The 27912-nt window shown below is 37.9% G+C and overlaps 1 protein-coding gene across 2 annotated transcripts; it reads left to right on the forward strand.

Annotated features, from left to right (window-relative positions):
• Positions 1 to 833: 833 nt before the first annotated feature.
• Positions 834 to 27912, forward strand: FAM199X (family with sequence similarity 199, X-linked). 2 transcript variants are annotated; one of them, XM_061137911.1, is made up of 6 exons: positions 834 to 1260; positions 11213 to 11432; positions 22161 to 22310; positions 22547 to 22708; positions 24131 to 24397; positions 25688 to 27912. In XM_061137911.1, exons 1-6 carry the CDS (start codon positions 1064 to 1066, stop codon positions 25856 to 25858), a joined length of 1167 nt encoding a protein of 388 aa, XP_060993894.1. In that variant the 5' UTR covers positions 834 to 1063; the 3' UTR covers positions 25859 to 27912. The 2 variants fall into 2 exon arrangements, with proteins under 2 accessions (XP_060993894.1, XP_060993895.1); XM_061137912.1 differs by lacking the exon at positions 834 to 1260 and adding an exon at positions 4897 to 5955.

The following is a 27912-nucleotide window of genomic DNA, read 5'->3' on the forward strand; positions in this document are numbered from 1 at the left end:
TACTGTCTAGAAATGAGAGAGATGAGAAAGAGGTAGGAAGAAAGAAAAGCATGCGACACCTACTAAGTTGATTTATCAAGTTCAAGACGTTTAGCGCCATAATGTATTATATCTTCTACAGCAGCAGGAATGCCTAAGTCTCATTTGGGAGTCAGGGAAGGCTTCACAGAGGAGATAACGTTTGAGTTGGGGCTTTAAGGATTAGCAGTGGAGAAAAGGCAGGGATTTCCAAGCAGAATGCATAATGCGAGCAAGAGCACAGAGCACAAAAGAGCATTACGTGCCCAGCAACTCTAAGAAGCCCGCCGGCTGTTGCCAAGAGTTCTCGGGGTTAGGCGATCAAGAGAGAAGCAGGGACTATTTTTTTCCTACTTGGCCCTCTTCCCCTGCAGCCCATCGCACAGTGCTGGGCACACACACTGCGGGAGCTCAATAAATACTTGTTAAATTGGGACAGGGTGATCGAGGGTGCTGGGAACCAAAGCCTCCGGATTCTTTCTCACGCACCCGCAGTGTGACCTTGGCCAAGTCCTTTTTCTTGGGACTGTGGCTTGCCGCTTAGTAATCAGCGGAGGGTGAGAAAGTGGAGGAGGAGATTGGCGTGAAGCGTCAGGCTCCTACAGCTCCCGGAATCCCTGATTCGACGCGCGGAGGACGGGGCGGGGCGGGGTGGAACCGGAGGCGCGGGCTGCGGCGGGCGGAGATTCAGTTCCTCCTCCGCGCCAGCAGGGGGCACAGGGAGCGTCTTCCCGCCGCCTTTCCCCTCCCTGCGGGCGCCTGGCGGACTGCTGCTGTCGCGAGTGGCAAGCGCGGTGGGCGGGCCGGGTGGCGGCGGCGGCGGCGGCGGTAGCGCTACGCTGGGCTGGGGCGGGCAGCCGCGACGACAGCTGAGGTGGCTGCAGAGGCCACTGAGGCGCTGATTGGGTGGCCTCGAGCAGCCCCTGCGAGCCGTCAGGCGCTTCCCGGGCAGCAGTGGGCCGCAGACAGGTTAGAGTGGGGGCAGGGGCAGGCGCGGGAGCAGCCCCGGGCCGGAGTGGGAGTCCGAGCCAGGCCATCTCCAGCCATGTCCGACGAGGCGTCAGCCACCACTTCGTACGAGAAGTTTCTAACTCCCGAGGAGCCCTTCCCGCTTCTGGGACCCCCTCGCGGGGTGGGCACATGCCCGAGCGAGGAGCCAGGCTGCCTGGATATCAGCGACTTCGGCTGCCAGCTCTCGTCTTGCCATCGCACGGACCCGCTCCACCGCTTCCACACCAACAGGTACAAACCTCTGCTGAGGGCAGAAGCAAATTTACCACACCCCTGCCTCCAGTCGGACAACGCCGGCTCCCCCCCACCCCCGCCATCCTGGCCCTCCGCCTAGGGGCTGTGCGTCCAGTTGCCCCCTCCCCCACCTTTCTCCACCCAGCTCTCATTCTCGGGCTCCTTCCCTCTCCCCCTCCCTATTGCATCCCTTCCCTCCTATTTTCTTTTTGGCCGGCATTTTACTCTCTCCCCCCACCCCATTCATCTTCTGACCCTTCCCTTCCCTTCCCTTCCCCCTCCTGCCCCATCTGTACCCTGCGAATCCCAAACCCCCACCCTTGATTTTTAGATGCTTCCCTGTTTCCATCCACCCGCAAAAGTTTAACCCCTTCCAATTCCGGTATGCTATAGAGAGGATTTCGGATGGCTCAAAATCAAAATCAGTCGACGTTTTGAAAGGTGGCACTTTAAAAGCTAGAATCTTCCTTTCCCTATTTTTTTAATGTCTTATAGCGCTGTTTCCAACCTCCAACCCCCCTCCCATTTTTTAGTGAAGCTCTAGAAAACCAGACGATTCTCTTTTTTTTTTCCTTCCTCTATGAACTCTTTGCTTTAGGCAGCGCTTTAGGCCCTGCCAAAATGTATAAGCTTAAATCTGGAAGATTCTTTCCTGAAGCACATCCTTTGGTTTGCTCCGACAGTGGAGGGATGGAGCGAAGCTTAGGATGAGCTTGCTTATACAAATTTTTTCAGAGGGTGCATCCCCTAACTAGTTTTATTAGAAGGTAGAGTGTTCTGGAGAATTCTCTCATGCAGACATTTGTGTTATATCAAATGTGGGGAATTTGAAGATGTTTTACACACAGCCCCAATCTATAACATAGGCGCATATTATATGTATTCGTGTATGTGCGTGCTCAATCGCTCATGTGTGACTCTTCTCTACTCCATGGACCATAGCCCACCAGGCTCCTCTATCCATGGGATTCTCCAGGCAGGAATACTGGAGTGGGTCGCCATGTCCTCCTCCAGGGGATCTTCTTTACTGCTGAGCCACCAGGGAAGCCTGTATAGGGGCACACAAACAGGCAGGGCAAGGTGTGTGGAGAACAAGGGAGAAGGAGGAGAGGCAAGGGAGGAGGGAAGGAGAGAGGGATTCAGCTATGGAAAATACTGGAGCTGAATTAAGGCGTCTAGTTCTGATTTCTGATCCATTTTGCGATATGAGCACAAACAAATCCTTCCACAGTCTAATACCTTTTGCATGCTCCCCCCACCAATCCCTTAAATCAATCTACAGAGTTGCTGAGCTTCTACTGAGTACAAGGAATGTATAAAATATATTTGTTACCTAAAAGAAAGTTATAGTCTGGAAACAAGGTGTTACAGTTAAATAATGATATAGTTCATCACTGTAACACAGTTGAAAAGGAAGTCATGGTAAGTTGGTTTTAACTGTTCCAAATCCTGCTTACAAAAAATGAAGAAATGGGCCCAGAAAGAAAAGACTGAGTTCAAGGTCATAAAACCGAGTTTGGCAAAGCCAGGATTACTCCTTTGGAGCCAGTGATGAAACTTGGAACAGAGCTAATGGCTGCAGTGTTATAAATGGTTGTTACAGTTTCTTAGACTAACACAGAAGCCCAGGATGTGACTATAGCATGAATGTAACATTTATGAAATCAAGTGTGCTTAGAATTGTTAGCATTGGAAAATAAAAATACTTGTGCACATATTTGATATTTAAGTTTTGCAGCATTGGAGTAAATCATATACATAGGAAAGTTAAATGATCTCGGGATTAGCCTGCTCTAATGATGAGGGCAGGGGAGTGGGGACGGGTTAAGTGCTGCCAAAATGTGTGGGGGTGTTAGGGAGTGAAGAACAGTGAATATACATTTCTTACAGATTGTTCTGTTCTGTTCTCTCTCCTCCCCATTTTCTCCTTGTGTTTTTCTCCCCCTTGTCTATCAGACCTTGGTGAGGTCAAGGTTGTTTTCCAGAATGAGGTGATGAAGATAGAGGGGGAGGTTCTTGTTCAACCCCAGTTTTTCCAAGTCAAGTATTTTTTTCTAGTTACTGCCTGTTTTTCAAAACCCCCTCTCCTACCCTGGGCTTCCCTGGTGGCTCAGCAGTAAAGAACCAGCCTGCCAATGCCAGGAGACATGGGTTCAATCTCTGGGTTGGTAAGATCCCCTGGAGAAGGAAATGGCAACCAGCTCCTGTATTCCTGCCTGGGAAGTCCAATGGACAGAGGAGTCTGGCGCGCTACAGTCCAGGGGGTCACGAAGAGTCCGACAGGACTTAGTGACTAAACAACAACAACAACAACTTCTTTTCACAGGGCTTGGAATGGTAGCAGCAGGTCTAGTGTATCTTGTTCTGTACTCTTCTCAGCAGAGTTTAGGGGAAGTAGAGTTAGCAATTCTTAGAGCAGGTGATGTTTCTGCCCCAGGCTACCTTGCTTTTTAAATCTTTTTTCCTTCTGGAATGTCCTGCCTTCTTATCCCCTCCTCAGGATGATGTTTGAGAGGAGCATATGCTTCCAGTCATTTCTTTTTAGGGAGAAGCAAACAGCTAAATCATATATGCGGGCAAAGTTTAGTTTAAGGAGTTCTTTTATTTCAGAATCATATGGGTCACTTTTTTTCTTCACAGCACATTATTCACCAATTCAAGGAACAATCCAACAATCATCTGAATAGTTGAGTACTGATATTGTGTCTTGGGTTTGCTGTGTGCTTAGTTGCTCAGTCATGTCCAACTGTCTGAGACTCCATGGACCATAACCCGCCAGGCTCCTCTGTCCATGGGCATTTTCCAGCCAAGAATACTGGAGTGAATTGCCATGCCTTCCTCCAGGGGATCTTCCCAACCCAGGGATCAAACCCAGGTCTCCCATATTGCAGGTGGAGTCTTTACTGTCTGAGCCACCAGGGAAGCCTTGTCTTGGGTTTAATCATTATAAAATAAGTCCCATTGAAAACAGAAAGCTTGTCAGTGGGTAGATAATTGATTTACCTTTATTTTGCTTCTTCATTGTTACCTGATAACAAAACTGTTATCAGGAGATTATTTAGATAATGCTATTGATAAGGGCCTTGTGATGATGACAATTTTGTGCCCTCTCATTTACTGGACGCTGGGGTATCTATGCAGTCTTCATTAACCAAGAGGGTCAAGGCACTATTACTTATAATCCCTAAGTTTGAATGTTTGTTGTGTTTAGAATCACCTGTGACTTATATTGGTGTGTCACTGGTCTAGGTTCACTGGAAAATAAATTGCATGAACATAGCCAACTTCCTGAGAATTCACTTTCCTAGGAGTATCTTTTAGGATTTTATGACCAGTTGGATTTGTCTGGAATTTGGGGAGAATAAAATAAATTTCAGTAAGCCAAAAAACATTTTTTTAATTGAAATGTCAATATGAAATATATATGTATATAGTTTTTAAGGCTTTTTCTGTTTGGAGGATAGGATTTTTCTGATGTAATTGTGGATTTTCTTTCAGTCTTTGTCCACTGTAACTTCCATTGTCATCAAATGAAGGATATCCTTTAGCAAATTGAAAAAATTACAGCAATATTGGTAGATCCTATAATTGTGAGATGAAGGAGGTTAATATGAACTACTCAGTGTGTTTTTCTCTTCCTCTTTCAGGAGTACATCAGTACTTTGACATTGAACAATTGTGAAAAGCATGTGGGAGGACAGTGTCTCACTTTTCTACACCCTATTGGCAGGATACAAAGTGAACTACGTATTGTATAAAGCAGTTAGTTACTCAGTTCTGTGATTTCAGAGCCCAATTTTCAATCACTATTAACTAGAAAAAGCCCAAGACTACTGGGTGCCTTTTGTTCCACCCACAGTTTTCCTGTCTTGTTAGAAAATTGAAGGTGCAGAAGAGATGTGAGTTATAGGTGGGAGAACCACATTTCATGAAGTGAGGTATGTTACAGAGGCAGGAGGGATTTTATTTAGGGACTTGTTGCGACAAATTGAGGATGGGGATAAGGCTTTGGAGAACTACCCAGGTTAGAAATGTAGATTGGGGAGTAATCAGAACAGCAATTTCATTAGTGCAATAGGAGTGGAATTGTGGGTTACAAAAGTTGAGAGAATAGAAGAAACTTTTCAATAAATTTAACAGGGAAAGGAAAGGGAGATGTGATGATAACTTGAAAAAAAAGTGAAGGTTTCTTTGTTTTTTGTCTTGTTTAGTGTTTATTTTTGAAGAATAGATATGTTAGCTCCTTAGCAGAAGCCCACAGGAAAAGGAGAAATCAAAAATACTAGAGCAGGTGGGATGACAAGGAGATGGATGGGATTAACTCAGAAGGCTAAATGGAAGAATTAGCCTTAGAAATGACATGGAATGTTGTTTACTTTCCAAACTATAGAGGGGGTAAGAGCGATGGGTAAGGATCCCAAGACAGTTGAAGTTGCTGGGATGAAAGTTGGAAATTTGAATGAGCCAAGTAGGGGATTGTGTCATCTGTTCTAACTTGGGACCTTGATGGCCTTTTGGGCTCCACAAGAGTAGCAGAGGTCAAAGTGGTTGTATGGGAGTTCTAGCAGGGCATCAGTGATGAATACAAGTGATGATAGGGGATTGTTAACTGAGAAAGGATGACTTTGGAATGACTTTTCATCATCGACAGGACTTGATTCCACAGTGCTCATTGGATTCTCATTCTCAGAGGTAATGGTTAGGTTTTCCTGAGAAATGCTTCAGAAGAATGTATATGATGCCCATGCTTTTTTAATTTCACAAAAATGCCATTGAAAGCCCTTCATCTGTATATTATTGCTGAAATGCCTTGTGGATAAGTGTTCTTGGCTTTTTTTTTTTAATTAAAATTTTGGCAGTAAGCCTAGTTACTGAGTTAAACCCCATTTCATGGATTCTTTTCAACATTTTTCTTTTGAGATATGGAGAGAGTCTCCTTTGTGAATAATTGCATGGTTATTGCTAGGATCTTAGTGTTAGGTAGTTTTCTCTTAGTGAAATAATATTTAAGGGCTTTGTAAGTTTGAAGAGTTCAGTGCTGAGCACACGTACATGGTGCTCTTGCGTTACATATTTGAAGCCGACAGAACTGTCTAAAAGCATCACTTAAATTTCTATTATAAAAGCTCATTAGAAAAAATTATGGGCATATATACAAAACCATAAACACTGCTTATAATCCTTTTCACTACAGATAACAGCTGTCAACATTTTGATGTTGTTACCTTTTTTGGCTGTACCATGAGGCTTGCAGGATCTTAGTTCCCTGACCAGAGATTGAACCTGGGCCCCCTGGAGTGGGAGCACCAAGTCCTAACCATTGGACTACCAGAGAATTCCCTGTTGTTACTTTTAATGTTATTATTTTTTTGTACACATATAATTTTAAAAACCAGGATTGAGCTGTAATTTGTGACCAGATTATTTGCACTTGTATTTTCTTTTTCAATAAATGATCTGAAAATATGATTTTAATGATTATAAAGTATACTCATTTAATTATTCCCAATGTTTTGGGAGCGTTTGTCCCCCCCCCTTTTTTTGCTATTATAATATTTGGACAAGTTTATATATACATCTTTTCCAAATATCTATTAGGGAAAAGGGGATTGATTCTTAGCAAAGCAATTACTGAGTCAAAGGAATGAACCTTTTTAAACTTCTTTATATATACACTACCAAATTGCTTTATACACATATCTACCAAATCTATATATACAGATTATGTCAGTGCCAATATAACACTCCCACTGGCAGGGGATGAAAGTACTTCCTACTTGGTTTTTATCTACATTGTTTTAAAACAACAACAATAATATTTGCATATTAGAAGATAAGAGAATCTTTTGAAAACTCGAAGTGCTGTTTTTCTGTTTCATAAATGACTTTCAAGTATGAGATCAGTTTCCTTGTTGTTAATTACAAAAAGAAAAGAACAAGGAGCTAAGGCTTCTAAGAATACCCAGAACTTTGTAATATCTATTAAAAGTTACAGATCTGAAAAACTGAAGAACATCCTGATTTTGCTGTAAGGTAAGAGCACAAAATCAAGCAAATTCCAGACTCCCTTGTCAGTGACCTAATGTTTCGTTTATTAAATATGGCATAGTTTTTTTTTTTAAAAAAAGAGAGTCATTATTACTCATGAAAGAAAACACATTTCTACTAAATTTTTTAAGCTGAGGAGAAATTCTCATTAAAAACAATTACCTAACAGCTTTTCCTAGTACATGACACAGTGCTTGGCACTTTGAAGATACTGACTAAATGTCTGTTGAGTGTGTGAAAGGACAGAACTTGTAATTGCCATTCACGGCTTTTTATTGCCCTATTGCATGACTGAAGCAATTAAGTTAATTCTACCAGGTTTGTTGATCTTTTAAAAAAATGCATATACTGCTTACCTAGCAAGCATGTGATAAAACTAGGTAATATTAAAAGGCATTCTAGGATTCTTAGATGAATTTTGAGTTTTTGCCTATTTATAAAAGTTTTTTGACATCTGCTTTTATACTGTGGAACTATACTAGGTTAGCGTGTGTGTTTCAGTGTTTTATGTTCTGTGTGTTTCAGTGCTTTAAAATTCTCTACCTTTATCACTAAGGAAAAGGTGCCATAAAATTGTCAGATTGCCCAAATTTTGTAAATCAGGAACTTTGGAATTAAGATTAGCTATATAAGATAAGAGGGGAAGTTAAAAAATGAATACATAATTCAAGAAAAAACTGGATTTATTGAAGCATGAGAAACAACCTAATAATAGGTAAGTAATAGGCTCTTCTTCAGGAAGTCATTATTTCAGTACCTTATTAGTATTGGATATACTAACTCATGTCTTAAGGATTAATTTCCTAGGCTACTGCCAAAGCAATGAAGATTATTTCACTAATAATATAAAGCTAGTGGAAATTTATAAAAGAAAACAGATTTGTAGGTTTCAAGACCAAAAAAAAAAAAGAAAAATGCACAACCCTGCAACAGATAATACACTTGTTGTTCAGTTGCTCCATAGTCCGACTCTTTGAGACCCCATGGACTGCAGCATGCCAGGCATACCTGTCCTTCACCATCTCCTGGAGCTTGCTCAAGTTCATGTCCATTCAGTTGGTGATGTCATCCAACTATCTAGTCCTCTGTAATCCCCTTCTCCTGATTTCAATCTTTCTCAGCATTAGGGCCTTTTCTAATGAATCTACGTATCAGGTGACCAGAGTATTGGAGTTTCAGCTTCAGCATCAGTCCTTCCAATGAATATTCAGGATTGATTTCCTTTAGGATTGACTGGCTTGATCTCTTGGCAGTCCAAGGGACTCTCAAAGAGTCTTCTCCAGTACCACAATTCAAAAGCGTCAGTTCTTTGGCGGTTAGCTTTCTTTATGGTCCAACTCTCACATTCATACAGGACTACTGGAAAAAGCATAGTTTTGACTGTATGGACCTTGGTCAGTAAAGTAACGTCCCTGCTTTTTACTACACTGTCTAGGTTTGTCATAGCTTTTCTTCCAAGGAGCAAGCATCTTTTAATTTCATGGCTGTAGTGACCAATTGCAGTGATTTTGGAGCCCCAGAAAATAAAGTCTGTCACTGTTTCCATTGTTTCCCCATCTATTGGCCATGAAGTGATGGGACCAGATGCCATGATCTTAGTTTTTTGAATGTTGAGTTTTAAGCCAGCTTTTTCACTCTCTTCTTTCACTTTCATCAAGAGGCTCTTTAGTTCTTCTTCACTTTCCACCATAAGGGTGGTGTCATTTGCATATCTGAGGTTATTGATGTTTCCCCCAGCAATCTTGGTTCCAGCTTGTGCTTCATCCAGCCCAGCATTTCGCATGATGTACTCTGCATGTAAGTTAAATAAGCAGGGTGACAGGATACAGCCTTGATGTACTCCTTTCCCAGTTTGGAACCAGTCCATTTTTCCATGTCCGGTTCTAACTGTTGCTTCTTGATCTGCATACAAATAATACAGACAAAATATTAATATCCTTACTACATAAAGAACTCTTAACAAAATCAACAAGAAAAATATTAACACATTGTAAAATGCTGTAGCAAAATAGCTAATAAATATTTTTAATTTTGCTCTCAATGGTAGTCAAAGAACTAAAAATTGATATTAAAAAAGTTTTTCTCCTATCAGCTAGGTAAAATTTTAAAAATTAAAATTTCAGTGCTATTAAGGTTGTGAAATGAACACTTTTATAGACTGCTTTAGGGAGTGTAAATTTATGCAACGTTTCAGAAAGGTGCTTGGCTAAGTATACTACACCCTTAGAAGTGTTCATATTGTTTGATTTAGTAATTTCCTTTCAAGTTACTTATCCTGAGAGATTATATATTTGGATAAATAATTATAAACAAGGTTTCATTTCAGTATTATTTGTAATACGAAAAAATAGAATTTTGAACAGCTAAATACCTGTTATTGAAGGATAATATTTAATAAATTATGATGTTTAATCAATGGACTATTTATATAGGCATTAAAATGTTTTCAAGTAATCTAGCTGGGTAAATGTTCAGTATATAATGTTAAGTGAAAATAAATAGGGTTCTAATATCTGTACACACACACAACACTGATTCTATAAAAATATACATATGCATGTAGAAAAAAGTACCAAGATATTATGGATCAGTTATTGCTAATTAGGGGAATTATTGGTCATTTTAGCCTTATTCATGACTCCTTTCTTATTCTAACATATTTGCAATGATCCTGTATATCATTGATTTGTAAAAGTTACTTAAATATAAGAAACACTTTGAGCTTCTACCTGTATACTCTGTTGGTATTTTTCTCTGCCCTGCACTGACTGCCCTCTTCCTTTAATAAAAATAGCTGTAGATTTCTCTGGTCGTCCACAGTGGTTAAGAATCCACCTGCCAATGCAGGAGACACAGGTTTGATCCCTGGTCTGGGAAGATTCCACCTGCCACAGAGCAGCTAAGCCCATGCACCACAACTATTCAGCCTGTACCCTAGAACCTATATTCCACAAGAAGAGAAGCCACCACAATGAAAAACCCATGTACCACAACTAGAGAAGTAGCCCCCACTTGCAGCAACTAGAGAATACATGGGCACAGCAACAAAGATCCAGTGCAGGCTAAAACCAAAAATTAAAAAAAAATAATAATAGCTGCCATGTATTGAGCACATTTTATATCCACTGAGTGCTCTGTATGCATTCTCATATAATGTTCATAGTAACTGCATTTTAAAGATGATGACCCAGGCTTGGCGAAGATTTGTTTTGTTTAAGATCAAACAGCAGGCAAATGACAGAGCAAGAATTTTAATTCATTCTGGCTCCAGTCAGATATAACAGTAGAGAATAATGTAATGAACCCCATATGCCCATCATGCAGCTTCAGTAATTACATATGGCAATGTACTTTATCAATGCCCCTATCTGTGGCCCTAGTGGTAAAGAACCCACCTACCAATGCAGAAGACCTAAGAGATGTAAGTTCTATCCCTGGGTCAGGAAGATCTCCTGGAGGAGGGCATGGCAATCCATTCCAATATTCTTGCCTGGAGAATCTCATGGACAGAGGAACCTGGCAGACTACAGTTCATAGGATTGCACAGTCAGATGACTGAAGCGACTGAACATGCACTCATTCCTCAATCCCTTCCATATAATTTTGAGATAGGTTCCAGACATAAATATTTTACTATATATCTTTAAAAGATAGAGCTCTTTTGAAAATAATTATTGTATCATTGTATCTAGAAATATGGTCATATTTCTCATAAATGTAATAAATATATCTTGTTTGTAGCTCTGGGAGTTGGTGATGGACAGGGAAGCCTGGCATGCTACAGTCTATGGGGTCGCAAAGAGTCGGGCACAACTGAGCAGCTGAACTGAACTGTTTGTATCTTAAAAAATTGTATGGATTCTATAGTTTCTGTTGTGATTAATTTTGTGTCGTTTTTAAGGTGGAACTTAACTTCCTGTGGAACGAGTGTGGCCAGCTCAGAATGCAGTGAAGAACTGTTTTCATCTGTTTCTGTTGGAGATCAAGATGATTGCTATTCCCTATTAGATGATCAAGAGTTCACATCTTTTGATTTATTTCCTGAAGGGAGTGTCTGCAGTGATGTCTCTTCTTCTATTAGCACATACTGGGATTGGTCAGATAGTGAATTTGAATGGCAGGTAGGTTTTTTTTTCTTATATTACCATTATTACTCCATAAGTAGAAGTATGAATTTCTGTTTCAGCATTTTCATTTCTACATCAAAGTAAATTTCTCCCAATTTTTATTCAGTCCTAGAGATTCTCTGACAGCATTAAGAATTAGAAGAAATATGTATCCTTTATTTTTACTAATGTACCTTTTAGGCTTCTCATGCTGCAGGTGACCTTTGTACATTTTCATGTAATTTAGTACTTGTATAATGTTCCTCTTAATATATATATCATCAGTACCTTTCTATGTATTAATCCAAGCAAATTTTCTCTTTAGTAATAAATGGCCTTCATGTCCTTATAGGTATAATAACTTTACACCAGGGTCATATTATATAAGATCACAAACCACTCCATAATACATGATTTTTCATTGTTGTCAGGAATATAATTTCTCATTTTGTATTCTCTTCATATGTAGAGATGTTTTCCACCTAACAGTGTTTTTCTTCTGTGGCACATTATAACACATTATAAAATGGCTTTGTGGCAAATTGCTGTCATTATGAGGCAGCATTTCCAAACAATCCTTCGGAAAATGTAGATCATGTTATTGCAACATCCATTTTCTGATTGTAAAAGAGAATAACAACAACAACAAAAAAGACAATAACATTTGAAGAAGCTTTCTTTGCATACAGAAACTGTTATATTCAGTGTATGCTTGAATATCGCCTGCTAGGTACTTGAAACTGTTGTACAAAAGAGGAGTCAAACATTTCATTTTGAGAAATTTTTATTAAAATATAAAATAATATCGAATGGCATACAATTAAAAATAAGTCTCCAAGTCCAACTCTGCTGTGGTTACCACCATTAAGAGCTTATACAGATACAGTATGTTTGCACAATGTTACAAAGGCACACAAAGGGACTTCCCTAGCAGTCCAGCTGTTAAGACTCTGTGCTTCCACGGAAGGGGGCACAGGTTTGATCCCTGGTCACCTCAGTGATAGCAGTTTCAACTACTTTATCTCATTCTTTTCAATAACTGAAGCATAATTGAATCATTTCCCTAATAATGAATATTTAGGTTGATTTCAGTTTTTTCTAGTTATAAACAATACTATGCTGAAAAATAAGAGGTTTTTAAAGAGGAAGAAATAATCTACAACCACTTTATTTTTGTATTTTATTTTATTTCAAATGCTTCTGTTTCATATGTAGTTATAAATATGATTTGGATAAAAAAATGTTAAAAATTTAAATAAAAGGTACCATTTTAATAATTTTAACATGTATAATTCAGAGATTTTGATATATTCACAATGTTGTGCAACCACTACCATATCTAAGTCCAGGGTATTTACATCACTCCAAAAGAAACCCATACCTATTAGTGGATAGTCCTAATTTCCCCCTGTCACCTGGCAACCACTCTTCTGCTTTCTCTATGGATTTACCTATCTGGACATTTAATATAAATGTACTCGTGTAATATGTGGCCTCTTGTGTCTGTGGTCTTTCACTTAGCATTACTGTTTTCAAAGTTCATCCAGGTTATAGCACATAAGAGTATATCATTCCTGTCTTAAGTCAGCTCAGGCTACTGTAACAAATATCATTGACTGGGTGCGTTAAAAAACAAACACTCATGGTTCTGGAATCTGAAAGTCCAAGATCAGAATGCCATCATGGACAGGTTCTGGTGAGCATACTCTTCTTGGCTTGCAGATGCTGTCTTCTGCAATATCCTCTTTTGGTTCCCTTATAAGGTCACCAGTCCCATCACAAGGGCTCCACCTTCTTGACTTCTTATAAACTTAATTACCTCCCAAAGCCCCACCTTCAAATACCATATTGGGGATTAGGGCTTCAAGATGCGGATTTAGGGGGTGACAAACATCTAGTCCATAGCAGTTTCTTTCTATGACTGACTATTCCATTTTATAGATACATCACATTTTGTTTAGTTCATTCATCAACTGATGGATTGTTTCCACTTTGGAGCTATTATGAATAATACTACTATGAACATTCAGGTATATGTTTTCATATGGATTTTTATTTTTAATTCTCTTGATGATACATTGAGATTTGCTGGGTCATGTGATAACTTTATGTTCACTTTTTTGGGAAACTGCCAAAATGTTTCCCAAAGTGGCTGTACCATTTTACATTTCTACTAGCAATACAAGAAAGTTCCAGTTTCTCCACTTCCTTTCCAACACCTTATATTGTCTTTTTTATTACAACCATCCTACTGTGTGTAAGGTTGGTATGTTATTGTGATTTTGATGTGCATTTCCCTAATTACTAATGATGTTGAGCATCTTTTCTTATCTTATTGACTATTTGTATATCTTCTTTGGGAAAATGTCTTTTCAAATCCTTTGCCCATTTTCAAGTTGTGTTGTCTTTTATTTTTGAATTGTAAGAATACTTTATATATGATGACTACTAGACCCTTATCATATACATGATTTGCAAAAATATTTCCCATTATTTGTGCTGTCTTTTCACTTGCTTGTGTCTGTTCGCTTGATATAGTGTCCTTTAATACACAAAAATTTAACTTTTAAAGAATTCCAATTTATATTCTCTTGAGTTCTATGCTTATCATGTCATATTTTAAAAACCATCCCTTAATCCAAGATCATGCACATTTTTTCATCTGTTTCCTTCTTAGAATTTTATAGCTTTAATTAGTTCCTACATTTTAGGTCTTCGATCCTTTTGAGTTACTTTTTGTTTATGGTATAAGGTAGGAGTTCCAGATTCATTCTTTTGAATGTAGATATCCAGTTGTCCCAGCACCACTTGTTGAAAAGACTGTATTTTTTCCTTATCTAATGGTCTTAGTACCTTTGTGGAAATGAATTGGTCATAGACATATATAGGTTTAGTTCTGGACTCTTGATTCTATTCCACTGATTCATATATCTATCTATGGCAAGTTATGTTTTGATGACTCTAGCTTTGTAACAAGATTAGAAATCAGAAAGTATGAGTTCTGCAACTTTGTTCTTTTTTATCAAAGGTTAGGACCAGGTTGTCACTTCTTCAAAAAAGGAAGTTAGAATTTTGATAGGGATCTCATTGAATCTGTAGATCAATTTGGGGAATGTTGCTATCTTAATAGTATTATTAAATATTCCAGTCCATAAACATGGGCTGGAATGTATTTAGGCCTTCTTTAATTTCTGTCAGTGATTTTTAAAATAGTTTTCTATGTTTAATTAGGTCTTTTAGTTCCTTGGTTCAGTTTATTTATTCCTAAACATTTTATTCTTTCAATACAGTTGTAAATGGAGTTGTTTTCTTGATTTCATTTTTTGGATTATTCACTGCTAGTGTATAGAAATACAGTTGTGTTTCATATATTAGTTTTGTATCCTGCAACTTTGCTGAACTCATTTTAAATAATGTTTTGTGTGTAGATTCTTTAGGGTTTTCTGTATTTAAGATCATGTCATCTATGAATACCCCTGGAGAAGGAAATGGCAGCCCACTCCAGTATTCTTGCCTGGAAAATCCCATGGACGGCGGAGCCTGGTAGGATACCTTCCACAGGGTTGCAAAGAGTTGGACACGACAGAGCGAGATCTCCTCCATCTATGAATGTATAGTTTTGTTTTTTCCTTTCCAATCTGGATACTTTTTTTCCTTGCTTAATTACCCTGATGAGATCTCTAGTACAATGTTGAAAGAGAGAAGATCTAGATACCCCTGGCAAAAGCAGGCATCCTTGTTTTTTTCCTTATCTTAGGTGAGAAGCTTTGTCTTTCACTATTGAGTATGTTAGCTGTAGGTTTTTCACAGATGTTCTTTATTGTCATATTGAGGCATTTCCCTTTTATTCCTAGTTTTGTGTTTTTAATCTGAAAAGGTGTTAGATTTTGTCACATGCTTTTTCTGCACGTCTGTTAAGATGATCATGCAGTTTCTTCTCTTCATTCTGTTAGTGTGATGTAGTATATTGATTTCTAATAATGATTCACCCTTGCATTCCTGGGATTAATCGTAATTGCTCATGGTATATAATCCTTTTAAATTGCTGCTGGATTTGGTTTGCTACTATTTTGTTGAAGATTTTTGCATCGGTATTCGTAAGAGATATTGGTCTGTAGTTTTCCTTTCTTGTGATGCCTTTGTATCACTCTGACCTTACAGAATGAATTGGGCAGTGTTTGCTTTTCTTCTGGATAAGATGCTGTAATAAAATTTTTTCATTTAACATATAAACTTTTTTGTGGTATTTAAATTATTCATTTGATAACTACATAATATTCCTGGTACTAGATATTCCAGAACCTATGAAACCATTCCTCTATTCATATCTGTTTCAGTTTTTTTCTATTATAAATAATAGTGTGCATTTTTGTTTAGATATTATACCTTTTTATTCTTCAGTGCCTCATTTAAAAAAATTTTATTGAAGTATAGTTGATTACAATATTGTATTAATTTCTTCTGTACAGCAAAGTGACTCTGTTATACACATACACACTCCCATATATATATATATATATATATATATATATATATATATTTTCTTTTCCATTATGGTTTATCACAGGATATTTAATATAGTTCCCTGTGCTGTGCAGTAGGACCTTGTTATTTATCCATCCTATATATAATAGTTTGCCTCTGCTAATCACAAATTCTCATTCTTTGCTCCTTTACTTCCCACTGTCTCATTTTTTTGAAGTGCACACTTTGTATTTAATATCTAATAACAAACTCATGGATTTATTGCAAAGAAGAAAAGTGATATCATATGTGAAACGTATGACTTGTGTTAGGGTTAACGCAGGTACCTCCTCAGCTTGATCTTTCTTTTGGTTAATGAACAAGGTAGGAGTTTCATACTGAAGAATAATTGATTTGTCTGGTTAAGTAAGCATGGGGAAATGCTCTCCTTTAGAGATTCATGGGGCAGGTTTATATATTAAAGGTGGTTTGTAATTCTGCACAAAGAATTCTGTTTTGTTGTTGTTTAATATGGTATCTCCCACAGTTTAATCATCAGAAGACCCTTACTTAAACCACAGCCATTAAGGTCCTACTGAACCCATGCTGCCCAGAACATATTTAAGGAAACACTGGACATTAAGACCATTGAACTGTCAGTATATACATCAAAACTCTCATGTGACTTATTTAGAGTTCTTATCATACATAATGTTGCAAAATGGCAGGCACTTTAAAATCTTAATTGCTGACTTCTTTGTTCATTTTATGAGTGGAGTGGAAAACTATCCCCAACCACTCACCATTAATGCACAGGACTGACTACAACATTGAAACAAACTAAGGCCTGCCTTAGTAATGTGTTTTCCCACTTCTGAAATTGGAGTCTAGGTACTCTGTTACCTGGATATTTGCTGTTTAAATATGCTGAAAGGTTTAAAAAGCTCTCTTGTCTTTGGGAGATCTCATAGTGATGAATAGTAAATTACCCTAGAAGATAATTACAAATTATGTTTTAGGATTAATATAGGCTAAAAATCATTGACTGTAGTTAAAAAATTCATATTACCTCTGTCATGATTAAAATCTACATATGTTTAAATCTTTCTTCTAAACAGATGTTTCAGTTACTACTAGAATAAATATAAATGATTCATAGATTCTCTCCGAAGAGAAATGCTAACTACCTGATAAGGCAGGATTTCAACCTTAGAATGAAAAACACCTTAGCATTTGAAGTTGCATCAAAGCATTTTGCCTTGCACATAGTTTTCTTTGCTTGCAGTCCTTTTATTGTTAAAGATATATTTGACTAGTCTTAGAGCTTAAGAAATTATTTTATTGTTGAGCAGGAAAGCATAGAAAATTTAGAAAGTGAGTAATACAGCTGTCATGCTTGAAACCTAGAGGTGCAATTTGAAATTGTACATCAGCTGTTACAGAAATGAGCTTACTCATAAAATTTTGCTGCATGCTACAGAAAATATGGCAGAGGTTTGATTTAATTCTCCTTGTCACAATTACTGATTCTAATATAAATATACAAAATATTGTTGCCCATGAAAAATATGAGAATTATTAACCATTTTGATTCTGAAATATATTCAGTTATAAAATGGAAAATTGCTACTCTAATAAATACACAGGAGTCCATACAGTTAATTGTTCTGTACATCTGCAACTGTAATCCCATATCTCCAATTGGCTACTTGACATCTCCACTTGAATGACCTTATTATTTAATGCTAACCCATTATCTGATGCTGAATCCTTAATCAGTAATGCAACTTCCAATTACTGTGTTTCCATGGGGGGGAAAAGACTCTGCTTTGTGACATGTCTTATAGTGTATTGAAAAATGATTATTGTAATTTCAAAGAACACTTGTACTTGGTTTTCTCATTATCACTGCAAACTCACCATATCCCAAATTGCCTTCTTCTCTCATTCCAAACTACCTGCAGGGCAAGACAGCCTGATATAGTTGAAAGTACTGGACTTGTGTCCTGATTTGAATGCTGCCACTAACCGTATGACCCTCCCTGGATATCATTTTTTCCTTACTTAGAAAGTGAGGTATTGGACTAGAAGATCTATATAACATTACTTCGGGTCTCTTGTCATAAAAAAATGAGGTCTTTAAGGGTTGTGTGTTAACCTGGATGGGTTGTATGACTGAAATGTTGCCAATTTTCTTCTGGTCTCACATATGGTCATTTAACTATTGTGTGCCGTGTGCTTAGACATGTTTGATTCTCTGCGACTGCATGGACTGTGGCCCACCAGGCTCCTCTGTCTGTGGAATTTTCCAGGCAAGAATACTGGAGCGGGTTGCCATATTCTACTCCAGGGGATCTTCCTGACACAGGGATTGAACCTGAATCCCTTGCATTGGCAGGTGGATTCTTTACTGCTGCATCACCTGGGTAGCCCCAGTCAAGTATTATCCTTATCTATTCAGTTATCAAATAGTCTTGTAAATTGTATTTCATTTGAAAATTTCCCTATCTGTTCCCATTTTTCTTTCCGTTTTTGCTTATCTTCAGTTCAGTTCAGTCGCTCAGTTGTGTCTGACTCTTTGCGACCCCATGAATCGCAGCACGCCAGCCCTCCTGTCCATCACCAACTCCCAGAGTTTACTCAGACTCATCCATCGAGTCGGTGATGCCATCCAGCCATCTCATCCTCTGTTGTCCCCTTCTTCTCCTGCTCCCAATCCCTCCCAGCATCAGGGTCTTTTCCAATGAGTCAGCTCTTCGCATGAGGTGGCCAAAGTATTGGAGTTTCAGCTTCAGCATCAGTCCTTGCAATGAACACCCAGGACTGATCTCCTTTAGGATGGACTGGTTGGATCTCCTTGCAGTCCAAGGGACTCTCAAGAGTCTTCTCCAACACCACAGTTCAAAAGCATCAATTTTTTGGCGCTCAGCCTTCTTCACAGCCCAACTCTCACATCCATACATGTGAGATGCTTATCTTAGTCCAGGTCTGAATCACAACAAGAGCTTCCTAATTCCAGTCTTTCCTCTATTTTGTTTCCATACTGCATTTTATTAAAAATATTATTTATTTATTTATTTTTGGCTGCACTAGGTCTTCATTGCTGGGTGTGGACTTTCTCTAGTTGCAATGAGCAGGAGCAAGTCTTTGTTGAGGTGCGCAGGTTTCTCATTGCATTGGCTTCACTTCTTGCAGAGCACAGGCTCTACAGCACGAGGGCTTCAGTAGTTGCGGTTCTCAGGCTCTAGAGCACAGGCTCAGTAGTTGTGGCACATAGCCTTAGTTGCTCCAAGGCATGTGGGATCTTCCCAGACCAGGGACTGAACCCATGTCCCCTGCATTAGCAGGAGGATTATTAACCACTGAACCACCAGGGAAGCCCCCATACTGCTTTTTAACTCATCTTCCTTCAAGACCAATTTCATCATTACTACTTCTATTTTTTTTTCATTTATTTTTATTAGTTGGAGGCTAATTACTTTACAGTATTGTAGTGGTTTTTGTCATACATTGACATGAATCAGCCATGGATTTACGTGTATTCCCCATCCCGATCCCCCCTCCTACCTCCCTCTCCACCCGATTCTTCTAGGTCTTCCCAGTGCACCAGGCCCGAGCACTTGTCTCATGCATCCAGCCTGGGCTGGTGATCTGTTTCACCCTAGATAATATACATGTTTCGATGCTGTTCTCTCAAAACATTCCACCCTCGCCTTCTCCCACAGAGTCCAAAATTCTGTTCTGTACATCTGTGTCTCTTTTTCTGTTTTGCATATAGGGTTATCATTACCATCTTTCTAAATTCCATATATATGCGTTAGTATACTGTATTGGTCTTTATCTTTCTGGCTTACTTCACTCTGTATGATGGGCTCCAGTTTCATCCATCTCATTAGAACTGATTCAAATGAATTCTTTTTAATGGCTGAGAAATATTCCATGGTGTATATGTACCACAGCTTCCTTATCCATTCGTCTGCTGATGGGCATCTAGGTTGCTTCCATGTCCTGGATATTATAAATAGTGCTGTGATGAACATTGGGGTGCACGTGTCTCTTTCAGATCTGGTTTCCTCAGTGTGTATGCCCAGAAGTGGGATTGCTGGGTCATATGGTGGGAATGCAAACTAGTACAGCCACTGTGGAGAACAGTGTGGAGATCTCTTAAAAAACTGGAATTAAAACTGCCATACTTCTTCTATTTAGAAATGTGATTGGCCTACTTCTTTATATCATATAACAGCTCTGGTTCATTTGTAAAGCTTTTAAATCCCTAGCACTGATTTTCTGTTTTAATTATATAGGTCTTCTTAATCTCATCCTGTGTTGGTTTTTTTCCCCTTCTACCTATGGTTTTATTATTCTCTTTATGTGAATGCCTCTTTTCCCCATGCTGTCATTCTTAGAGACTAACATGTGAAACTTAACCCAGCCACTTTAAGCAATATGAAGTATTCTCAGAGTTTATCTTTCTTTCTTTTTATTTTTTTATTTTTTGGATTTTATTTATTTATTTTTTCATTTATTTTTATTAGTTGGAGGCTAATTACTTTACAATATTGTAGTGGTTTTTGCCATACATTGACATGAATCAGCCATGGATTTACATGTGTTCCCTATCCCGATCCCCCCTCCCGCTTGTTCCTTTCTTTTTAAAACCATGGCAAGGTACAGAAAAAAGGACACACTTCAATTTATTGAGTATCACCTATGTGCCAGGCATGTTACCTCATTTAAATCTCTCAACAGTCCTTTGAGATGGATGATAGTAACCATAACTTACTGAAGACTCTTAGGCTCAAAGAAGGGAACTAACCTCTATAAGATCACACAGCTAGTAAGCAGTGGGGCTGGGATTTGAACTCTGGGATCTTTTACTTCTCCCCAGAAAAAAATGGCCAAAGGACCATTAATTGCCTGTTTTTTTTACCACCCACCCTCCAACAACCATGTAAATAGAATTAAAAGGACAAATTAAAATGCTTAACATGTAGTCTGGCACTTAGCAGATACTTGCTAAAGATTTAGATGAAATTTTTTCTTATCTTTTGAGAGTATAGATATTTTGAAAGTTCCTTTCTCTACCTAGTTTATCAAAGTAGTTTGAAGTAGGGGAGGCCTTTTATCTGATAAGGAGTATCTCGTTTTGTTTTAGGAACCCCAGGAGGAACTTTAACAAAGTAATGTTGTGATTTGAAGTTTTTCAAAGGGGAAATGGCAAAATATTTTATTGACATTAAAAACTGAAAACAATGGCCTTTGTGCATGCATTCAGCAATCATTCTTAATACTGACTATTACACTGACATTTGGGCTAAGGGTGAACAATTCAAGCAATGTTAGTTAATGAGATTTTGAAGGAAGTTATAGATTGTTGGATGTCACTTATGTACTTGGATTCATCAATGACTATCAAAGTGAAAATGTAGTTTTTAAAGGGGAATAGCTAACTTAGATAACTTCATTGTAAACATGATCACCTTGCATAATGATCCACCTACTTTCTGTGGCTTCACACATCTCTTCTATACAATTGACTCCCCAGTGCCTGTCCCCTAGTAGTACTCTAAGCTTTAATCTTGCAGCTTCAACTTGTTGCTAGGTATTTCCGTTGATGACTTGTCATCTCAAATGTGCATTTGTTATTTGTTATGTTGTATAATTATATGTTTGTGCTACTGTGTTATCTTTCCAAGTAGAATATAAAGTTCTTGTGTGAGGACTATGACTTAGACGCCTTTGGATTCCGTGTACCTGTTACAGTGCCATGGGTACATATTAACAACATATTTGAAATTATTTTAATTGTCTTGAGGTTATTAATACAGACATGAGGACAAGGGCCATGATTTATTTGTCTTTGTATTGGCAGTATGTCTAGCACAGTGTCTGGCAAAGAGCCAGATAGTGGCAGATCACTCAGGTTTCTTGAGATGGAGACTAGCGCTCCTTATTCATTATGCAGTGTGGGCCCTAGTCTGCATTCACATGAATTTAAAACCTTAATGATGAGTGATTCTTAAGTTAGCATTTTAATGAGCTTTGATTGTGATTTTAAACTTTTGGAAAATACCACTCATTGAATAACTGACTACATATACAGAGAGTATGTTGATGTTGCTGCTTTGTATAATATAGGAGTGGATCAGAGTTAATGTCTTCTGATTCAGTATTTGTCATTAGTCTTTTATTAAAGTAATTTTTGGTCAATATGAAACATGGCATTTAAACTCTTGCTTTTAATTTTTCTTTCCCTACCTTCTCCTTATTTTTATAAAGTTACCTGGCAGTGACATTGCCAGTGGGAGTGACGTACTTTCTGATGTCATACCCAGTATTCCAAGTTCACCTTGCCTGCTTCCTAAAAAGAAAAACAAGCACCAGAATTTAGATGAACTTCCTTGGAGTGCAATGACAAATGATGAGCAGGTAGAGATCTTGACATTCTTAATTAAAAGCATATATGTGGAGAATATGTGAAGCTTGATGTATTGTCTAAAGCTACTGGATAAATGTGGATTGCTTAGTAAATATGAATTTGAGTTCTAATTGTTTTGCATGGAAAAATATAAGTGTTTCTGATACTTAAACATATTATAAGTTGCACACTAAAAGATCAGAGGTTTTGGCATTGATCTTATTTATTATAATTTTTCATCACATAGGTGGAATATATTGAGTATCTGAGTCGTAAAGTCAGTACTGAGATGGGTCTTCGGGAACAACTTGATATTATTAAAATAATTGATCCTTCTGCTCAAATCTCCCCTACTGACAGTGAGTTTATTATTGAACTTAACTGTCTCACAGATGAAAAACTGAAGCAGGTATGTAAAGAAAATACAGATTCTACAGCTATTAAAAATACCATTCTTTTATAACATGTGTACTTGAATCAGTTCAGTTCAGTAGCTCAGCTGTCTCTGACTCTTTGCAACCCCATGGACTGCAGCACACCAGGCCTCCCTGTCCACTGCCAACTCCCGGAGTTTACTCAAACTCATGTCCATTGTAGTCAATGATGCCATCCAACCTTCTCATCCTCTGTTGTCTCCTTCTCCTCCTGCCTTCAATCTTGCCCAGCATCAGGATCTTTTCCAGTGTGTCAGTTCTTCACATCAAGTGGCCAAAGTATTGGAGTTTCAGCTTCAGCATCGGTCCTTCCAATGAATATTCAGGACTGATTTCCTTTAGGATGGACTGGTTTGATCTCCTTGCAGTTCAAGGGACTCTCAGGAGTCTTCTCCAACACCACAGTTCAAAAGCATCAATTCTTCAGTGCTCAGCTTTCTTTATAGCCCAACTCTCACATCCATACATGACTACTGGAAAGACCATAGCTTTGACGAGACAGACCTTTGTTGGCAAAGTAATGTCTCTGCTTTTTATACTTGAATAGTCATATATGACTTGAATAGTCATATATAAATATATAGATAATTAAGATCAAAATCACTGCTGTGAAATGTAATATTAGAACATGTGGTTTTAAGAGGTTTTATGTACATCTCATGTGGCCATACCTTCCTGGGATCATTTGGATCTAGAACCTACTTTCTAATTATATAGGTTTTGAAATTTGACTTCACAATTTAAGGAGTTATTATGCTAAGGTATAGACTTATTCCAACTCATCTTACAAAAGACAAGTGGAGAGAATCAAAATATTACTGAGAGCTATACTTGAGTGAACATTTTAATTTTTGTATTTGTCATCATTTATGAGAAATTTCCCTCATTTCAGTGTTTCTGTCAACAGACATACTATATAATAATCTACATTCCAGCCCATTTTTCACTAGTATGGTAAATTGATGCCTTGCATTTGAAGACAGGTATTATGGGCCCCTACCTAAGATCTAGGAAACACTCTAATATAATCAGCAGCATACTTAAGTGGCAACCTTTTAAAAAATGCCTACTCTTACCTATTTTATTGTTAGTTTCTGTTTCTAGTGTTATTTTCTTACACTCCTAAATTCTGGAAGCTAGTAGCTTATCATTTACTGAATATACTTTATATACTTAAAAAAATCTAGCTTCATAATATTTATTCTAAAGTTTTGAACACCAGAATTTTTCTGGTACTTGTTTCTACATTTAGAGATTTATTTTGTCTTTCTGATCTATCTGTATGCATCTGTAGCACTTTTGACAATCTTTAAGTACAATATTCTTTTTTTCTCCATTATTTTGAGGGCAGAACATCAAGGTACAGTACTAACCAGTTTTTGCCTGTCTGTTCCAAGGTCAGAAACTATATCAAGGAGCATAGCCCTCGCCTACGGCCCACAAGAGAGGCCTGGAAGAGAAGCAACTTTAGTTGTGCAAGCACCAGTGGAGTGAGCGGTGCCAGTGCCAGTGCCAGCAGCAGCAGTGCCAGCATGGTCAGTTCTGCAAGCAGCAGTGGGTCCAGTGTTGGAAACTCTGCTTCAAACTCCAGTGCCAACATGAGTCGAGCACACAGTGACAGCAACTTGTCTGCAAGTGCAGCAGAGCGGATTCGGGATTCAAAAGTAAAACGTCTAATCAATACAAAACTTTACCTTTCAATATTAACATTAGTGTTCCTTCATATACAGTTCTTAAAGAGTTAAAATTATCCTGCTCTATAGATGCCTGTGGGTTTTGATTTTAATTGAGCAAGCAGAATTCTCTGCTTTTGAACAAAGCCCTCTACACTGAGTGCTTTGAAATGCTGTTTTGACCTACAGCCATATTACCTTCAATTTTATCTGATTTTTGTGTCTGTTTTAAGTAAGATCAATTGATGGAAATAATGAATGAGTCTCAAGATTGCAATACTGACTGCAACTTACTATTAAGCAGATCTCACTAGGTTGCTGATGTTGCTGTCTATTAGCTCCTAAAAATGTCCTGTATGTCTTGTGTGTGTGTGTTAAATGTTTTCTTGAAGTTTTAATCATGAATATTTCTTTGTAGCTCTTTTTAAAATGTAATAATGTTTTCTCTAATTTCTGCCTACTCTTTTCACAGTTGAAAAAACTCTATAATATTTTTGAATGCATAAGAAATAGAAAGTTTAAATGTATATAGAATAGTTCTGTGATGCTTAGCAGGAGAGTTCGTTTCCTTGCAGTGGTGACAGTGTGGAGCCAACTTACAGATGATAAGGGTATCTCTATAACTCTTGGGAACCCAGTGGTGACTTTTCCTGGAAAGTGATTCTTTACTTGGTTCTTAACCAAAGTAGCAGAAACATGGCCAGCTTTGTTGGTTGCCAAGGGTTTCCTCTGTGTATGTGGTCATTCTTTTTTGGCATCTGTTCACCAGTGGCAAGAAATAGAGTACCCACTGGGTTTCTGATGGGCTTAAAAGATGGTATTTGCTTAATATGAAAAAGACATGGTTCTTTCCCAGCCATTGTAAAATTGCTAATGCTTTTGGATGAAAGGTACCTTTGAAGCATAAGCATTAGAGATTTTGACAGTATTCTCTACATTTGTATTCATTATTGTTCACTGCATGTTTCTTCTGCACTGACACCAGTGTACCTTAATTTAATATAAAAAAGCCTTAGAAATGATTGGTTATCCATAACTAGTCAAATGATCAAGTTTCAAACCTTCCTAATCAGAAGATTCCCTGGTCAAATACCATAAATATAGAATCTTGAAGAATTGTTTTCATGCCTAAGCTAATGGCTCACTTACTAGAACCAGGATTGTACTGCAGAGGAATTTGAACATCTCTATTCAGAAAATATGGAATTTGATCCATACAGTACTTTGGGGTGGATATGCCAGAACTGAACCTCACTGATTTAGAAATTTTTATTTTGACAGAAGCGATCCAAACAGCGGAAGTTACAGCAGAAGGCCTTACGCAAGAGGCAGCTGAAAGAGCAGAGGCAGGCTCGGAAGGAGAGGCTCAGTGGGCTCTTCCTTAATGAAGAAGTGCTGTCCTTGAAAGTGACTGAGGAAGATCATGAAGCAGATGTAGATGTTTTGATGTAATAAGGGTGAATTTATCGGCATTGTTTCTAAGCATTATTCTGTCCTTATTTGTTTACGTGCATCTTGACCAAACTTTTGGTTGGGGTTGTGCTGACGTACCATTAATAATTTAGGTCTGTGGTTCTCAGCAGGTGGTCCTCGGACCAGTAGCTTCAGCATCACCTGAGAAGTTATTAGAAATGCATACTCTTGGGTCCCACCCCAGACCTAGTGAATCAGAAACGCTGGGGAAGGGGCATAGTATTGTGTTTTAACAGGTACCAGGTTATTCTGCCACACACTCTAGTTTTAAGAACCACTGATTTAGTAAATGTTTTGACTATTTAAACTTCAGAGTGGTTAAGTGGGCTTTTTCAGACTAGTACTTTAACAGTTTAGGAGATTTCAAGGTACTGCTGACAGATAATTTATTATGTCAGTATAGAATGTGTAGAGATCATAATTCAGTTTCTTAATGTTGCGATTTCTTAGTTTTTCTAAAGGGCCATAGCATAATTCTCAATTCCTAGTGGACGTCATTTTTTTTGAGGTTGTAGGGATAGGATGTGGATTGCTGTTTACAATAGTGCCTTCATTAGGTTTATTTGTTTTCATTCATTATTAACTCAAATGTGTAAAAAATAGGCCCTAATATCTTTTGTTAGGTTTGTTTTTGTTTTTCACTTTATGTATATTCAGAATCCTTTCTGCAAGTGATGACTACTGAGAAAATAATGTTACTAGTAGCTGAATTTTAGACTTAATGCTACACTGATTAATATTCAAATGGAAAAATCCAGCAAGCAAAACAACCAGTTCTACTTTTCACTGCTTTTTGAAATTTTAGGCTGTGAAACTGTCTTAAAGGCAAGAAACACCTCTGTCAAGTTCTTTTTGTAGGTCTTTTTATTTTCAGCACAGCTCTAATTTTTAAATATTTGATGTAACAGCTTTGTGGCATGTGAACAAGTTAATGTTCAAAATTAACTCAAGAAAACCCTTACAGTTCTGCTAAACTCTGTAAATCGCTAGAAATACACTGAGCAGTGAGATATAAAAAAAAAACTTTGCTTCTTGGCTACTAATAGTACTCTAATTTTAAATGTGAAATCATAGAGTCTCTAAATGTTTTTGTGAAGAGTTTGTTATCATGAACGTTATAAGTAGTGTGATTCCTTTTATTTTCCCACACATCTTTAAACATTCACACGGGTTAAAGAAAATGGAAACTGATACTACTGACAATCAAGCTGCTTTCTGACTTTCATAATTTTCTTTTTATTGTAGAAACTTTGGAGGTAATCATGATTTTGTAGGATGAGTTGTCAATATTTTTTTAAACTCTAGAGTCAGAGGTTGATAAATTCCTACTTTTTTTTTTACACTGTATCATATCAAGTAATCCATTAAAAAGATTAACAATGTAGATCCTTAATTCTCAGCTGCGGATTCTTAATTCTCAGCATAACCTTGGCTTACAATCATGTTTTGAAATTTTTACTTTATTTTGGTTCTTCAAAAGTTAAAGAATTGAAACTAAGGGAAAAAATTGATATATTGCAGTTTTACTGAGGTCTGTGGTATGGTTGTAACATTTTGAAGACTACTAAATTCATACTTTAAAATTTTACCGAAATAACGGTATATATGTGATATGGTTGTCAGTTGGAGTACTCCCTCTGACTTTCCTCTTACCCCCTCTTTAGTGCTTCTGACTAGCCTAGAGTGCCCAAAGAGAGCTTGGGGATAAACCCCAGGATACTCTTGAGGAAGATTGAAAGGGTCCACCTTGTTGTGTTTTCCCTTCTAAATATAGAAAGAGTAAATAGAAGAGCAAATACAGCTGAATTCTCTACCTGCTCTTAGCAAAAGCAAAATTCCAGGGAATGACTGCCTATTCTCTTTAGTTACTCTTCAGGGAAAACAGGCCCCTTTTGCAGACCTTAGAGCAGCATGTATCTGTTAAATACTTGGAAACAATTTACTTGACAGTGACCAGTAAAAGAAGATCCTAATAAGACCAATTCCTCTACTCTCCCAATAATTGCAGTCTTATTACCATAGATTTAACTTAA

This window comes from Dama dama, chromosome X (genome assembly GCF_033118175.1).
Source record: "Dama dama isolate Ldn47 chromosome X, ASM3311817v1, whole genome shotgun sequence".
Taxonomy (NCBI): Eukaryota; Metazoa; Chordata; class Mammalia; order Artiodactyla; family Cervidae; genus Dama; species Dama dama.